The following is a 16,923-nucleotide window of genomic DNA, read 5'->3' as shown; positions in this document are numbered from 1 at the left end:
CGACCATCGGTTGAACCTTGATTCGTTTGAGAAGACAACTTGTTGCCACTGTTGACGTCGCCAACGCAGGTACTGATGGGCCCACTGCAGATGTTATTGGCGGTGACGTTGAGTCAGTATGGGCCCGACGAAAGGAGGACGACGTCTGATTCCCGTCGCTATTAGACGGCTGACACGTCATGACGTGGACCTTGAATGGTTGCAGCTGGCAGTGTTTATCGTCGCAGTCGGTCACGCAGATGTGTCACTCGGATGTAGCGGTGCCACGCTGGATCAGTGGCCCTCGGAAGTTCAGAACGAGGCCGGTCTTGGACACTGCCTGTTTGTTGATGCCTTGTGACCAGACTGGTGATGGTAGACACGTGACATCCAAAGTGCCTCGCCACTGCAGTTGACGTTGATCCGGCCTGTAGCATCCCAATGGCAACCGTGTTTCCTATCCTTTCTCAAAGTCGAGTGTGAAATGTGTTTGTTTTTTATATAGTGGCTTATAAAGGATTGGCAAGGGGGGAAATGGAGGCATTTTTGCATGTGATTTTCGCTGCAAGTGCAAAAAAAGTCAAACAAAACGAAACGACTGCGTTCCTGCGACGTGCTCATAATGAATGATGTAAATAGTGAACTGGGTTTCTTTAATGCGTGTCTTTACGTTTGTATAAATTTCTTTTCATAAATTAATATTTTGTGCATTTCACAAACCAAAACCTTGACTTGCGTTTCTTTTGCGGTTAAATATATTAAGTGCAAAACTGGGGTAGACTTTTGGTTAGCCCTCTGGATGCCGAGTTTTTTTTCTGACGCATATTTTCAAAAGACCTCAAAAACGGAGGTTGTGCGAGAATTGCGCTCACGCGGCACTGGATCCACCTCTGGCTATAAAATTACGCAGAGGTGGAGAATGTTAAATTTCCCATTTGATGGTGTAAATTTAACTGCAAATATTAAATCGGTAAAAAAAAGAAGACACTTCTAAGTGTTGTCCGAGAATTTATTCTGCGTTGAAAAACAGTAAATTTCTCCGCTTTTTTATCGTACACCGACAAAAGTACTGTGCGACGATTTTTTTTATTTAGAAGCTTTACGGAAACTGTGAGCGAACAAAATACACTGTACTGCCTAGTATCTGAATATATCAAATGGAGTTATATGTGTATGTATAACGACATACATTCAATGCCAAAAATAGCACGCTTTTTCGACGCAACATAAAATGACTGCTTTCACCAAGTAAATAATGTATTGAATATTTAAACAATAAGTTAGTTGATCGTGTATCTTAATTGGACAAGACACGCTCCTGTTTGGCATCAATTTACGTAATGAAATACCCAAAAGTATATTTCAAAACAACCAAAATTATATTCAATATTGGACATATATTTGTTCATTATTATGTTATTTTTTCTCTTCATCTATGGGTTCGATTCCTGGTTCGCCCCGATTATGTTTCTAGGTTTGTCAGCACCATACCCGTGCTCGTGGGTTTCACCGAAGTGGTAAACCCAGCTCACTCACACACTTTGAAATATTACAAAAATGAGCCCAGAGACTTTCCTGGTACTGCAGTAATCTAGATTTGTCAAATACTACAGACTTGCATGGGCTGTATTGGCTATATTTGTTTCATGGTCGGACAAAACAAATGCATAAAAAATGCGTTATAATTAAATGAAGCGCACATAAAATCTTCATTACTGACCCGTGAAGATTCGGGGAAGAATATGTCTTCAGCAACCCATGCTTGCCGTAAAAGGCGACTATGCTTGTCGTAAGAGGCGACTAACAGGATCGGGTGGTCAGGCTTGCTGACTTGGTTGATGCATGTCATCGATCCCAATTGCGTGGATCGGTGCTCATGTTGTCAATCACTGGATTGTCTGGTCCAGACTCGATTATTTACAGACCGCCGTCATATAGCTGGAATATTGCTGAGTGCGGCGTTAACCAACAAACCAAACCAAAACCAAGAAAAAAAACTCTTATCGAGGATTGTTTTTCTTTCGGAATATAGCTGAATTCTGTTGTTGAAGACATCACCTACTGGTGTGACGCAGAATTTGAGTTTAGATTCGCTCATCCGTTACAGAATGCCAGGCCGATGACGTAATGGACAGTTTCAGTGGAATCCACAATTCATCCATTATGTGACAAACAGGACGTGACGTCACAGTTGAGTGAACTCTTTAACGTCGTTCTTCTTTTCGACCTTTACGTATTCTCGTGGCACAACGATGAACGACTGATCTTGAACTGGAAGGATGGAAACAACATAAAAATTAAAAGTTATAAGTGTAAGCTGCATGTATAACGAATTAGTGACAGAAAATACTGAAATAACTCATCATTACTACAAGTATTAGAACAATAATCATCATTATCATTGATGAATGAATGTCTACTACTACTACAACTACTACTACTGCTACTACTACTGCTACTACTACTACTACTACCACTAATACTACTACTAATACTACTACTAATAATAATCAACATAATATTCACATGGATCTCGTTAATCCCCTACCTTTTGTACGTTAATGTTAGGATATGCTTTGCCAGTTAATATTCTTCTCAAGAGAAATTATGGGTCACCCGATTCGTTCATAGACAGCCATGACAGATTAAATATGGTAATATGAAAGAATCGGGTGATTGTGTATTATATGTAGGAGGACTCAACCCATGCTTGTCGTAAGAGGCGACTAACAGGATCGGGTGGTCATGCTCGCCGACTTGGTTGATGCATGTCATTGTATCCCAATTGCGTGGATCGATGCTCATGATGTCAGTCACTGGATTATCTGGTCCAGACTCGATTATTTACAGACCGCCGTCATAAAGCTGGAATACTGCTGAGTGCGGCGTTAAACAACACACAAACAAACAAACAAACAAACATTGTATAATTCAGCTATAGATGCGCTTAAGATGTTGAGTTTCAACTTACGTAGTGTTTGCACGGCTTCTTCCATCGTGGGTACACCTCTATAGGGGTTGATGGTATACTTGTAAACGAGAGATGCCACCGTCCCCGCAAGTATTGGCCCTGCCCAGTATACCTGCACATAGTTGCTATTCGAGTCAGTCCACAGTTTATCAAATTATCTCTGAAACCATTAGGCGGTGTGCTAACTGTCCGTTAAAATAAGAGTATCACAACATATGTCAACTTAGCATCTTAATTCGCGGATCGCTAGATTGATACATGATATAAGGGGCCACTGACATCTACAGTAAACTAGGGTTATAACGAACTCAAATGGACAACTGATTTTAGTTCCTTATAACCGTAGTTCGTTATAAGCATATATACAAAATCTATACAGCAAATGGCCAGGACCAAACATTAAGTTCGTAATATCCGTCAGTTCGTTATAAGCGTGTTCGTTATAAACGTACTTTACTGAACTATCAAATGTATAGAATATGAAACTTTATGCAGAAAAATAAGAAAAGAGTCGCATGAAACATGTCAGATTCCTTCTTACCTCGATAATATATCATACGTGCTGTAGTGTGTTAAGTACACGTGTGTGTTGTAGTGGTCGTGTGTGCTGTAGTATTTTTTGTGTTTGCTGTAGCCTGTGTTGAACAGGTGCCGCAGTGGTGATGTACCATCTTCCCGAGGCAAGGGCGTTAACTGACTTTTAAGACGAGTCTCCACCCTTAGCGAACTGGGCTGGAATTTCCAGGCTCGATCGTAGCGCCAACAGAGGCTATTACGAGTTATGTCCCTTCTATGTCCTTCCTATTGACCAATCAGTTTCCATCTCTCATATCACTTGCATTTGCTTCGAACAAAATGGCGGCGCCCAGTCAAGACGATCTGATCGATTATCAAGAACTTTATTACCAATCTAAGTGCATCAAATCACTTGAGCACCTTGATTAAAAACATGAAAAAATTTGCAACATATCTGTCGACGCCCAGTTGGCCCAGTTGCAAATCCTGCAGTCTACCAAAATCTGCAGTTGAAATCTGTTTTATTTACGAACCGGGTGTCTAGTTCAATACGCCATTTGGCCTATGCATTGACTCGTTAGTCATCCGGAAATCCGGAATTACAGCCTCGTTCGGCAAGGGTGGAAACTGGACTTTTATAGTCAGTTAACTCCCTTGACTCGGGAAGGTGATGATGTACATGTGCTGTAGTCTGTGTTTGTTGTTTAACGCCGAACTCCAGCTATATGACGGGGTCTGTAAATAATCCAGTCTGGACCATACAATCCAGTGATCGACATCATGAGCATCGATCCACGCATTTGGGATACGATGACATGTTTCAAACAATTCAGCGAGCCTGACCCCCCGATCCCGTTAGTCGTCATTTACGGCAAGCGTGGGACACTGGAGACCTATTCTAACCCGGACCTTCACGGGTATGTGATGCACATGTGTTGTGTTGTGTGGATGATGTGGCGACCATACCCAGTGGTCCTTCCAGAAGTTGATGGCGACTGCTGGCCCCAGGGACCAAGCGGGGTTCATGCTGGCTCCGGTGTAGGAGATCTGGGGACAAAATATACGGTACAGTTAGAAGCACAGATGACACCAGCTCACAGTTAGGTGGCACAGAGGAAACCAGATGACAGACAGGTGGTAAAGAGGATACCAGCTCACAGACAGGTGGTACAGAGGATACCAGCTCACAGACAGGTGGTACAGAGGATACCAGCTCACAGTTAGGTGGCACAGATGATACCAGCTCACAGACAGTTGGCACAGAGAATACCAGCTCACAGATAGGTGGCACAGAGGATACCAGCTCACAGTTAGGTGGTACAGAGGACACCAGCTCACAGTTAGGTGGCACAGAGGACACCAGCTCACAGACAGGTGGCACAGAGGATACCAGCTCACAGTTAGGGGGCACAGAGGATACCAGCTCACAGTTAGGTGGTACAGAGGACACCAGCTCACAGTTAAGTGGTACAGAGGACACCAGCTCACAGTTCGGGGGCACAGGGGATACCAGCTCACAGTTAGGTGGCACAGAGGATACCAGCTCACAGACAGGTGGTACAGAGGATACCAGCTCACAGACAGGTGGTACAGAGGATACCAGCTCACATACAGGCGGTACAGAGGACACCAGCTCACAGATAGGTGGTACAGAGGATACCAGCTCACAGATAGGTGGCACAGAGGACACCAGCTCACAGACAGGTGGTACAGAGGATATCAGCTTACAGACAGGTGGTACAGAGGATACCAGCTTACAGACAGGTGGTACAGAGGATACCAGCTCACATACAGGCGGTACATAGGATACCAGCTCACAGTTAGGTGGTACAGAGGACACCAGCTCACAGTTCGGGGGCACAGAGGATACCAGCTCACAGTTAGGTGGCACAGAGGACACCAGCTCACATATAGGAGGCACAGAGGACACCAGCTCACAGTTAGGTGGCACAGGGGATACCATCTCACAGTTAAGGGACACAGGAGGACACCAGCTCACAGTTAGGGGACACAGGAGGATACAAGCTCACAGTTAGGGGGCACAGAGGACACAAGCTCAAAGTTAGGTGGCACAGGGGACACCAGCTCACAGTTAGGTGACACAGAGGACACCAGCTCACAGTTAAGTGGTACAGAGGACACCAGCTCACAGTTAGGTGGCACAGAGGACACCACCTCACAGACAGTTGGCACAGAGGATACCAGCTCACAGATAGGTGGCACAGAGGATACCAGCTCACAGACAGGTGGCACAGAGGACACCAGCTCACAGTTAGGTGGTACAGAGGACACCAGCTCACAGTTAGGTGGCACAGAGGACACCAGCTCACAGACAGGTGGCACAGAGGACACCAGCTCACAGTTAGGTGGTACAGAGGACACCAGCACACAGTTAGGTGGCACAGAGGACACCAGCTCACGGTCAGGTGGCACAGAGGATACCAGCTCACAGTTTGGGGACACAGAGGATACCAGCTCACAGTTAGGTGGTACAGAGGACACCAGCTGACAGTTAAGTGATAAAGAGGACACCAGCTCACAGTTAGGTGGCACAGAGGACACCAGCTCAGAGTTAGGTGGCACAGAGGATACCAGCTCACAGATAGGAGGTACAGAGGATACCAGCTCACAGACAGGTGGTACAGAGGATACCAGCTCACAGGTAGGTGGCACAGAGGACACCAGCTCACAGTTAGGTGGCACAGAGGATACCAGCTCACAGACAGGTGGCACAGAGGATACCAGCTCACAGATTTGTGGCACAGAGGACACCAGCTCACAGTTAGGTGGCACAGAGGACAACAGCTCACAGTTAGGTGGCACAGAGGATGCCAGCTCACAGACAGGTGGTACAGAGGATACCAGCTCACATACAGGCGGTACAGAGGATACCAGCTCACAGTTAGGTGGCACAGAGGATGCCAGCTCACAGACAGGTGGTTCAGAGGATACCAGCTCACAGACAGGTGGCACAGAGGATACCAGCTCACAGACAGGCGGTACAGAGGATACCAGCTCACATACAGGCGGTACAGAGGATACCAGCTCACAGATAGGTGGCAGAGAGGACACCAGCTCACAGTTAGGTGGCACAGGGGATACCAGCTCACAGTTAGGTGGCACAGAGGACACCAGCTCACAGTTAGGTGGCACAGAGGACACCAGCTCACAGTTAGGTGGCACAGGGGATACCAGCTCACAGTTAGGTGGCACAGAGGACACAAGCTCACAGTTAGGTGGCACAGAGGACACCAGCTCACATATAGGTGGCACAGGGGATACCAGCTCACAGTTAGGTGGCACAGAGGACACCAGCTCACAGTTAGGTGGCACAGAGGACACCAGCTCACAGTTAGGTGACACAGGGGACACCAGCTCACAGACAGGTGGCACAGGGGACACCAGCTCACAGTTAGGTGGCACAGGGGACACCAGCTCACAGTTAGGGGACACAGGGGACACCAGTTCACAGTTAGGTGGCACAGGGGATACCAGCTCACATATAGGTGGCACAGAGGATACCAGCTCACAGACAGGTGGCACAGAGGACACCAGCTCACAGTTAGGGGACACAGGGGATACAAGCTCACAGTTAGGTGGCACAGAGGACAACAGCTCACAGTTAGGTGGCACAGGGGATACCAGCTCACAGATAGAAGCACAGCAATCAGATTTTTGTTCTCGCAATCGCTAAGCAAAGATCTTAGGACATCCCATTACGGGTAATGTCAGAACGACCTTACTTGTCAACCATACTCTGTATATCACTTGCTTGATAACGGTGTTAGAACCTACGTCGCTCTTAATTGTAATAAAGAAGTTTTTCATCCATAAATTCTCATACTTACTGAGGTATCTGTTACCTGATAGGGTCAAATATCACGAGAGAATATCGACGACCATTCAGCCACATGTATCAAGTATCAGACCACCCAGTTCTCTTACCATTCGTTTATACTAGGAACATAGATATATAAGTCCCACCGTCAGTCTATGATTTGAAATGCGATCACATTTCCATCTTGTCGTCTTTCAACTACTGGCCGCGACCTAACAAATAAGTGCAAGATATCACATACGAAGAAACAACATCACTGATACCAGGACTCATCAAATAAAAGCTTACCAACAAAGAAGCGGACATATTCGTCATGAGGCCTGACACACTGGTCGTATCTGGTTTTGCCATGTGTTTATGTACGGATTTCTAAGACGAATAATTTAACATTAGGTTTTGGTAATGACCTCAATTACAGGTGAGGTGAGGTGAAATGGGGTTTAACGTCGCGTCCAAGATTATTGCACTTATGTAGCGACGTGCAGGCACGTGTGTGTGTGGCTGCTTGTACTAGTCCAGACTGATGCCGATTTATAGTGCTAGCACACTGAGATTCCATGCCGCAGCTTAACATGAATACCCCACTCAGACACAGTATACTGACTCCGAGCCGACCAGTCCTTGTTTTAGCCCCTTAATGCCGAGCGCCAGACAGGGTGTCGCCTTACCCCTGAGAAGTAACAACAAGTACCATCTTTTAACGTATTTTGGTATGACGCGGCCGGGGATCGAACCCCGGACCTTCCGCTCTCCGGGCGGACGCTCTACCACAAGACCACGGAGGCGGTCAGTCCGGGTTTGATGTTCAACATGGGTAATAGTGTGAAATCCATGTATGATCCACAGACGCTATATTTATATGAGAATGATTAGACTTATCTGTTAACGCACCCGTGACATAGCACGCCCCTAAACGCATACACCCCATAGTGGCCCATACTCTCTCATGAAATGTCCACAACAACAGCGTCGCCTTACCCCTGAGAAGTGCAGCATGCCGACAGTCAGACCTATGGCCAGAGAGTGACTTCCCATGTTGGGTTTGTTGGGGTCAATTGTGGCGTGAATGGTCATGATGAGGGTGAAGGCCAGAAAGAACTCCACGACCGCCCCCTGGAACTGCGTGATCCCGAGGTCGGTGTTGACGTACGCAGCACCCAGGTAGCCCCGGTGCAGCTCAGGTGTGACGCTGAAAATAGTGTACCAGTCGTTTTACTGTACATAACGTTTAGGAGGAAGTCTGTGTATGCGAGGTCTTTTCCCGACTCATGACACATCTCTACTTTCAAAATATTACAAAATATTTTCAGGTGGAAAAAATTATAAAAACAAACCATTTGTTGTTTGTATTACTACTGTCTGAGTAGTCCTTGCCTGATGCACGTGGAATATATGCTCTGCTGCTGCAGCACGTGCCCCAGACTCGGTCATGAGCTGTCCTTAACAATGCCTAGTACAAGGCTGCTTGCAATTCACAGAGGTTCTGAACGAGTGAGTTTTTTGTCAATCTCTTGCACGTTTTGAGAACACGGGGCTATCTGAAGTGAGTGAGTGAGTGAGTTGGGTTTAACGCCGCTTTTAACATTATTCCAGTTATATCACGGCGTGTCAGCTTAATGTGGGAGGAAAGCCCGAAGTGATGCAGGTCTCAGACGTTTACCACTTCGGTGAAACCCACGAGCACGGGTATGGTGCTGACAAACCTAGAAACATAATCGGGGCGAACCGGGATTCGAACCCACACTCATAGGTTTCTGGCGTGCCCAAGGGACGCAACTCTGCGCAGCGAATCGCGGCGCCTTAGACGACTGGGCCAGCCGTGCCCCCGGGGGATATCTGATGTACATGTAATGTGATATGGATTTATGACAAAATGTTTTTGGGTAAATCGGTTACATTGATATTTACTGTGCCACAATGATATTCTGAAAGATTGATCATATTTACAACAAGACATCAGACGCACCATCAACGCCGTCACCATCAACCATCTAAGGGAGATAATCGTGTTGTGATATGATAATAATAAGTAAGAGTAAGGTCCCTTGTATGAGCTCCATGCAGTGTTATCTCAACTCTCTAAGCCATTATTCACGCACTGACAAGGAGCTTGAGAATTTATGGGTATCTCCCTTGCTACAAGGTCGAATGACGTTAGGATAGCGTATAGCACACAGATTATTTTCTTAACACAACTTTTTTGAGATACAATCGAGCATGCTCTTTCTACCAAGATTTCAAAAGGCGTCATACGAGTCTTGCGCAGAAGTTGTTTGATCAAGGTTACAACATTCACGGCCTCATTAAAGCTTTCAAAAAGTTTTATGGTAGGCATGTGGAGGACATTTCCAAATTTGACGCATCAGTGACAAAAATGATGCCCGATGCAATTCCCTATTATGACTTGTACCGTATGTTCCCATGTTTTTTCGGGTGAACAATTGACTAGCCTTTGCATGTGTTTGTGACAGGTGCCACCGGTGGAGCAGGATACGCTCACCTTTTCGCGAACTCATTGTATCATTACTATTTGATAGTTATTCATAAACACATGCTCATGATATAGTGGGAATCGTACAATCGACTTTCTATTGGATATTGAAAGGGTTTTGTCGCTTTATCAACACAGTTACTTCTATTTGATAAAGTACAACGCAGTGTCTAAAGTTTGCATGTTGACCTGAAGGACACACTCGGGCGCAGTGGTGACTTAGCATAACTATATTGGCTGCCGACCGCAAGGGTAGAAGTATGCCCGAAGGGAGCTTTACAAGGACCGTAACTCCGTTTGAAACTACCTTGTAAACTGGTTCCAGTGTTGGTACGTGCCGCAAGTTGTTCGCTTTTAGCCAGACTGGAGCACAGTCTATTTATCAAGCTGGAACTACTTCCCTTTGACCACAAACTTTACCGTAAGGAATACAATCAATTGAATTTTCTCCCTTTGGCCATGACAAGCTCCTTCCCAGCACATGAAGCGTTCGTTACTTTCTCGGTAACATCGCTGCCATCAGCGTGGAAGCGGCCATTACAAGAATCTTGAAATTTGCCCTCTCGTCCCAAATGAAATGACATTTATATTTTTGTGTGTGTGTTTTGGGAATGCCATCACAGTGCGTTTTGAAAAGGTCTGACTTTGTTAAACTAGATCGGTTCGAGATTGCAGACTAACAGAAAAGCTTACCAACTGCCCCCTTACATTCTCACCATACCCTTTACACGATAGTTGAAATCAAATAGAAATTCAAATTGACTAACAAAGGAAATAATATTATTTAGGTGGTGGAAGACAAGGCTCGTCCCATTCGTGACCAACTCGTGTTATTCCGGGACAAAACACATCGGCCCTAAGTTATTTTACGTAATGACTGAACACATTTAACTGTATCTTGGGTATATTTTTAGATACAAGACGTATGTAAAATCAGGGGGGCACGGGTGGCCCAGTCGTCTAAGGCGCCGCGATTCGCTGTGCAGAGTCGCGTCCCTTGGGCACGCCAGAAACCTATGATTGTGGGTTCGAATCCCGGTTCGCCCCGATTATGTTTCTAGGTTTGTCAGCACCATACCCGTGCTCGTGGGTTTCACCGAAGTGGTAAACGTCTGAGACCTGCATCACTTCGGGCTTTCCTCCCACATTAAGCTGACACGCCGTGATATAACTGGAATACTGTTAAAAGCGGCGTTAAAACCCAACTCACACACTCACTCACTCACTATGTAAAATCACATTTGTTTCCTGAAGGATTCTCTCTCGAAGACAGAGCAAGCCAATCAGAATGCGCGTAAGGATATGAGTACTTCGATCAATAGAATCCCGAGTGTTTAAAATAACTTTGGCAGTATGCGTTTGATTAAAAAAATGTGGAAGATTGAAGATTGTCAGTTCCATACCACAGTGTATACATATAACAGAAATGTGATAACTTCAAACCTTCACGTGCGTTTGTTTACATTCAGGAAACGGCTCACTTGGCTGCGACATCCGTTCATTTGAGCTATATAATACGACCTGGCTTTCAAAAACGACACTTCGTGTAATGTCCCATTGCATATTATACCAAGAAGTAAAAAATATATGAAAGTAATTAATTCATTACCGATTTCAAAACATATTATTCACGTTCCTGTTAAACTCTTTATGTGATAATGTGTTGTGGATATTTTTGGCCATTGGCGATTTTTATAAATGTAGTTGTAATTAACAGACCAAGATAGCCAATGCACCAGTAAATACATAAAAAAACCGGCGAATACGTGTGGGGGTTCATGGGATTTATTCTGTCTGTAGTTCAATCGGTGACATGAAGATCCCAGCACAAGAAACACGGAGAGATGATGGGGATATACACTAAACATAATAAAGCAACATAATGTACCAAATGATTACACTTATGAATTACATGTATTTACAAATATGACTTGTCAGACATTGCTTTTGGGTATAAATTTAATGTATACCAGCTTGCAATTACATCTAAAGAGACAATCCACGTCCATAACCAGTGCTTTAACAAAGATGTTTATTTTCGTTTTAATATATATTAACGGTTGGTTTTGGAGAGTTGGCGTAGTTATATTAACAAGAGATAACTGAACAAGAAAAGTACAGGTTGCTAGAAAAATATCGATTCCTCAATAAATATTCACAACTACGAGATGGTTGGAATACAACAAATCATAAACGCAAAGATACATGTATATGTCAGATTCGAACGAATAACATTGTTCTTCGAAATTTGGAAAAGAAAACTCTTGGTGAAGTGAGGCTATCCTAAAAAGATCAGAAATTGTAATGTAATAAATATTATGGGTTTTAATTTACCCTGGTGACATATATTCTGGTTTATTACCCACGTGGTGAAGATACAGGTGGTAAGATACTAAATCCGTACGTCACACGTGTGTCGTACAAGGTTGACCTTGTTTTATTCGTTTTGATTGGATAACCGTGACCTCTGTCACTTCGGGACTACTTTTTTCATTCATAAAAAATCGCGAGACGTCATTCATTTTGCGATTACAAGGCAGAACTGAAGAAATTCATGAGAACGAGAGATATTTACAAACACTTTATTAAACCAAACAAGATAGTCACACGCATCAAATTCGGTTTGCATTCTATATAAGTTATGCATAGAGGTCCTACAGACATATAATCGAGCTAGATCTATAAATCGATTTACAATGTACGACCGCCGATCGAGCGCGTCCCTTGAGCGTGACGCACCCGACCATTTTCGCAACTTTCAATTTGATTTAACGTAAAAGGATAGGCGTGGTGAAATGAAGTCTGTTTAAACTATCTGGACAGATATCTAGACTTACTTGGGATGATCCAGTTGTGCCATCGGTGTCCCCCTTGAAGCGTATTTTGTGGCGCTGTTTCGGGAGGTGTTGTTCATGAATGAACGAACACGACAGCACGACCAGATCACTTAAAGTTCACAGTTCCGATACAAATCATTCGAAAACTCCGTGGAAGTGTGCTTGACTTCTGATTTTGTGGCCCCAAACATCCCAAATGTGAACAGTAACATTCCCTATATCTAGCGTAAAACGCTGTGGGTGGATCGCGGTTGTCTTTTCTTATTCTGGTGGCGACCTTGCCCTTCGATCGTTCGAAGCTGTCACTGACATGCAAGCAGATTTGAGTTTGTTGATTTTCACGTCTTCAGTAAATAGGGTGGTACAGTTAACATGAATGTCTTTTGCGAACAGTCTGATTTCCCTCTTCCAAAATGGTACGGACATGATATAAATTCAGCTGATAGATCAAGGAAACCGAACCATTTTGATTGCACAGACGGCCATTGCCATCGCTTTCGCTCGGTCAGATACCATAGAAAGTCCACTCGTTTCGTAAAAATGGTATCTAACGAGAATGAGTGTAGTATTCTCTATTTATTAAACCTGTAAGAGACTAGTTATGTTACACACAATTTAATTTATGTTATATCCAGCACATATTTTGTACTCAGCTACATGTCTATACAATACACTGCAAACACGGAAACGTCGTTTTTTTCCGTATATGGTCATTGGATGGAAAAACGACTAAAAATTCATTAAAATTGATTTATTGGTGAGCGTCTAGAAAGTGTGCAGAAAAGGGTCGAGTTTTTCAAGCGTAAAATGGACGGAAAAACGATGCTTTTTGCTCCGCCTTGTATAACTGTTAACGGCCAATCAGATGGCGCTGGTCCCCCGACGCACGTGATTCCTAAGGCTTCCTTTCGAAAGCTTTAGGTTTCGTATTTCTGGCAAGCCTTGCTCTAGTATCTGTCGCGCGGAGTGCAGCGAGATTTGCTGATAAGCCAGTTTTTAGGATATGTAACATGTTAATGGAATTCAGGCACGCGCCAAGATGTCAAACCAAACAATGTTACCAAGTTTATTGTGGTAACATATCCCTCGGCTATGAACAGTTACCCCTATCGGATAATGGGTTGTGTTTCATTTGGTTATAATAATAACTAATTTTTTAATGTGAAGTTTACAAGATATACGGCTAGGACGAGAGGTCGGTCACATGACGTTCTTCACGTGACTGTATTCTTGAAATGGCGTAAACACTGACTACTTCCACATTCCTGGGGAAAACCATTGGAATTCCCTGGTACGAATTCATACAGAAGCGTGGTTGCATGCCCGTTTAAGGATACCTCGCTACAACCCATCCCAGAGAAGAAAAAAAACAAACGAAAAAAACATCCAAACTATCGTAGTGACAATCTACAGCAATCTATGAATTTACCTTAATCTATTTGACACATCTTTACACTCACCTTTCAACGATCGGCCAATTGATCAGTGATGACAAAGGCTTGAAATAGCCACAGATTAATTAACAACTTCGGGAATATCTCCCGTCACGTTTATCGTGTCGGCCATTTTGACGTATTGTACTTGATGTAAATGTATTACGGCGCTCTGTCATTGTAATTGACTTACTGACGTAATTCTGAAAAATATCTTCTCATCTAATGAGGATATTGTTTGGAATATATTTCTTGTAAACATACTAAAACATGGGGGGGGGGGGGGGGGGGGGGGGGGATATTTTATTCCGGGATGGCATATTAAAGTTAGCAGTAAGTCAAGGCACCATGCGTGTATATGATCTGTTATTATATGTGTTTAAATTACGGTTTGGGGCGTTAATAAAATACACTGACGCAAGTATATTCTATTCAAATCAATTGGATAATTGAATATGCTTTCTTTTACATATTACATAACAGCACTGCACAACATTTGAACAGTTGCAGTAACACACTATGCGTATATATATACGGTAATCGCATTAAACACCATTTTCAACTCTACAGTATTTCAGTATTTCAGTTATATCACGGTGTACAGACTGATGTGGGATTAAAATCCGAATTGGTTCAGGCCATCCAACGGGTGTTCGGGAAAAGGTGAGCGTATCCTGCCACATAAGTGGCACCCGTCACAAACATATGCAAGGACAAGTCAATTGTTCACCTGAACAAAGCACGGAAACACACAATGATGCCCGTCCTCACTTTTACCGAGCATGTAAATTATATTGTCCGTCAAAAACATGGACGAGTATAAACAATATGTTCATTCACGTAATACATGTCATACATTTTGACAAAATTATTAGCGTTATTGTTAATCACAACGTATAGACTCGGCATGCAGTTGAACTCATCACCCATCCCATTATTGATAATACTTCTTGAAGATCTATGAAATCAGAAGCTGCAACACTTTATCTTTTAATTGGCATGTCAGATTTCTATTTCATAACTCAGTTTTATTTGCACGGATCATCATGGAAGGGACATTGTCGCGTTGTCGCATTGTCGCATTGACGCCCTTACAAAAACAAGCAAAACGTGTCAAAATTAACAAAAGCGCGACAATTGGCCATTTGTCGCATTGTCGCGTGTTCTCATTGTCGCTCTTTGAATAATCCTTTTCTTTATTTTACAAAAGGGCGACGATGCCGTAACGCGACATTTTCAAGGTCAAAATATGTCTCGTTGTCGCATTGTCGCCCCATCACAAATGTGTATAAAAGGCGTAAAGTTTAGTTAATGTTACAGTTAGGAAGCGGTAACCAAGTTACATCTGTCGTAGAAGTTCAACCTGATACATGTAAGTCTTGAAATGAAAACACAAGTCCGTCCGCGAGTCCATAACGTTTTATTGTGAGCTCTTCTCTAAAAGTGCTTAGTGTTCGACTCCCATTTCCAAACGCGTAGTACCTCATCAACAATCCACATACCTCTAGTGCAGTGGTCTTCCGGAAGATCTTACTCTTGACCGCATTAGACAACTGACGAGTGCACGCCTGACCTGTGACCTCGTTGCAATCCTCATGAGGTGTTTGCCGAAGGGAGAGGGGTAGGAAATGTGTGCTCCAGCCCAGCGCAGAGCTCGCGACACACTGTATACTGAATGTTGTATACAGTATATTGCAGTTGATATACTGTATACTGCATGTGATACTTATTAGCGGAAATGTTACAACTTTCAAGATTCAAGATTCAATTTGCATTTATTTCATATACAACAGACCGCCGTCATATATCACTGGAATACTGCTGAGAGCGGCGTTAAAAATATTTGTTTTCATAATGGAGCGCTGCTGTCATTTAAAATAGAACCGTAAACATATGTAGTACCAGAGACCATATAATAGATTATATGGTCTCTGGTAGTACCAACTCACTCACTCTGTTTCGAATATTTAAAATAGAACCGTAAACATTACAGAACCGTAAACCGTAAACATATGTAGTACCAGAGACCATATAATAGATTATATGGTCTCTGGTAGTACCAACTCACTCACTCTGTTTCGAATATTCAGCAGAAAATATATTATTAACCAGGTCTTTGGGAAGAGATATCAGATTTTTATAAGCAGTCACAGGGATGATAAAGGACCCCTCGCTGATTTGGTTCTTGTTAACTTAAAAGCAGAGTTGGCCATGTTAGATGATATAACCAAAATCCAGGAGCTCCGGCGGGGGGCAATCTGGTCTTGTTAGTGTATGGTATGAGCTGTGGCGTTGACCCAAGAGAATAATGTAAAAAATGAGACCAACTCAAGTCTATAATGATTGGGAAAGTTTAGATTTCCACAGCCCTAGCCTGAAATTAAGAATTGTTCTAGGCTTCATTTTAATTGTATTATGTTCATTTTGTAGACATGGATGGACCAGCCAGGAGAGAAATTGATGGAATATTAATATCACATGTTACTACTGATCCAGTAAAATCCATCACACAATAATATATTAGTATTTGACATTACGGCATTTGATTATTAGGGCATGATCATGTACATGTTCACTGTAGTGATGTACACACCAGTCAACTTGATTATAATTTTTATTATAGTGTAGCGCGGCATCAACGATTACTTTATGATATCCTCACTTATCATCGATGTATTGACATCGAACAAGGGACGACAATTCGAAATTCTTTTAAATAGCTTCAATAGGAACAGCGCCGGTGTCAGTGCAATTTTCCTAGTTAAAAATATGTCTCTACAAAATATAGTCTGAAGCAGACAAGAACAATATTTTTTTATTAATGCTTACTTTCATGGATAGAATTGAGGCAATCTAGG

The 16,923-nt window shown here is 43.3% G+C and overlaps 1 protein-coding gene across 1 annotated transcript in view; it reads right to left on the bottom strand.

The window, feature by feature from the left end:
- Window positions 1-1,850: 1,850 nt before the first annotated feature.
- Window positions 1,851-16,923, bottom strand: part of LOC124139424 (aquaporin AQPAe.a-like) — a 33,939-nt gene continuing 18,866 nt past the window's right edge. The window contains exons 3-6 of the mRNA XM_046506460.2: window positions 8,283-8,493; window positions 4,433-4,513; window positions 2,951-3,062; window positions 1,851-2,250 (exon numbers count right to left, since the gene is read on the bottom strand). Of these exons, the coding sequence (XP_046362416.1) occupies window positions 2,165-2,250; window positions 2,951-3,062; window positions 4,433-4,513; window positions 8,283-8,493 (490 nt within the window). The 3' untranslated portion in view covers window positions 1,851-2,164. The remainder of the gene's footprint in view (window positions 2,251-2,950; window positions 3,063-4,432; window positions 4,514-8,282; window positions 8,494-16,923) is intronic.

Source organism: Haliotis rufescens, unplaced genomic scaffold, assembly GCF_023055435.1.
Source record: "Haliotis rufescens isolate VD_foot unplaced genomic scaffold, xgHalRufe1.0.p SCAF_1, whole genome shotgun sequence".
Taxonomy (NCBI): Eukaryota; Metazoa; Mollusca; class Gastropoda; order Lepetellida; family Haliotidae; genus Haliotis; species Haliotis rufescens.
This window is presented reverse-complemented; position numbering and strand designations above follow the sequence as displayed.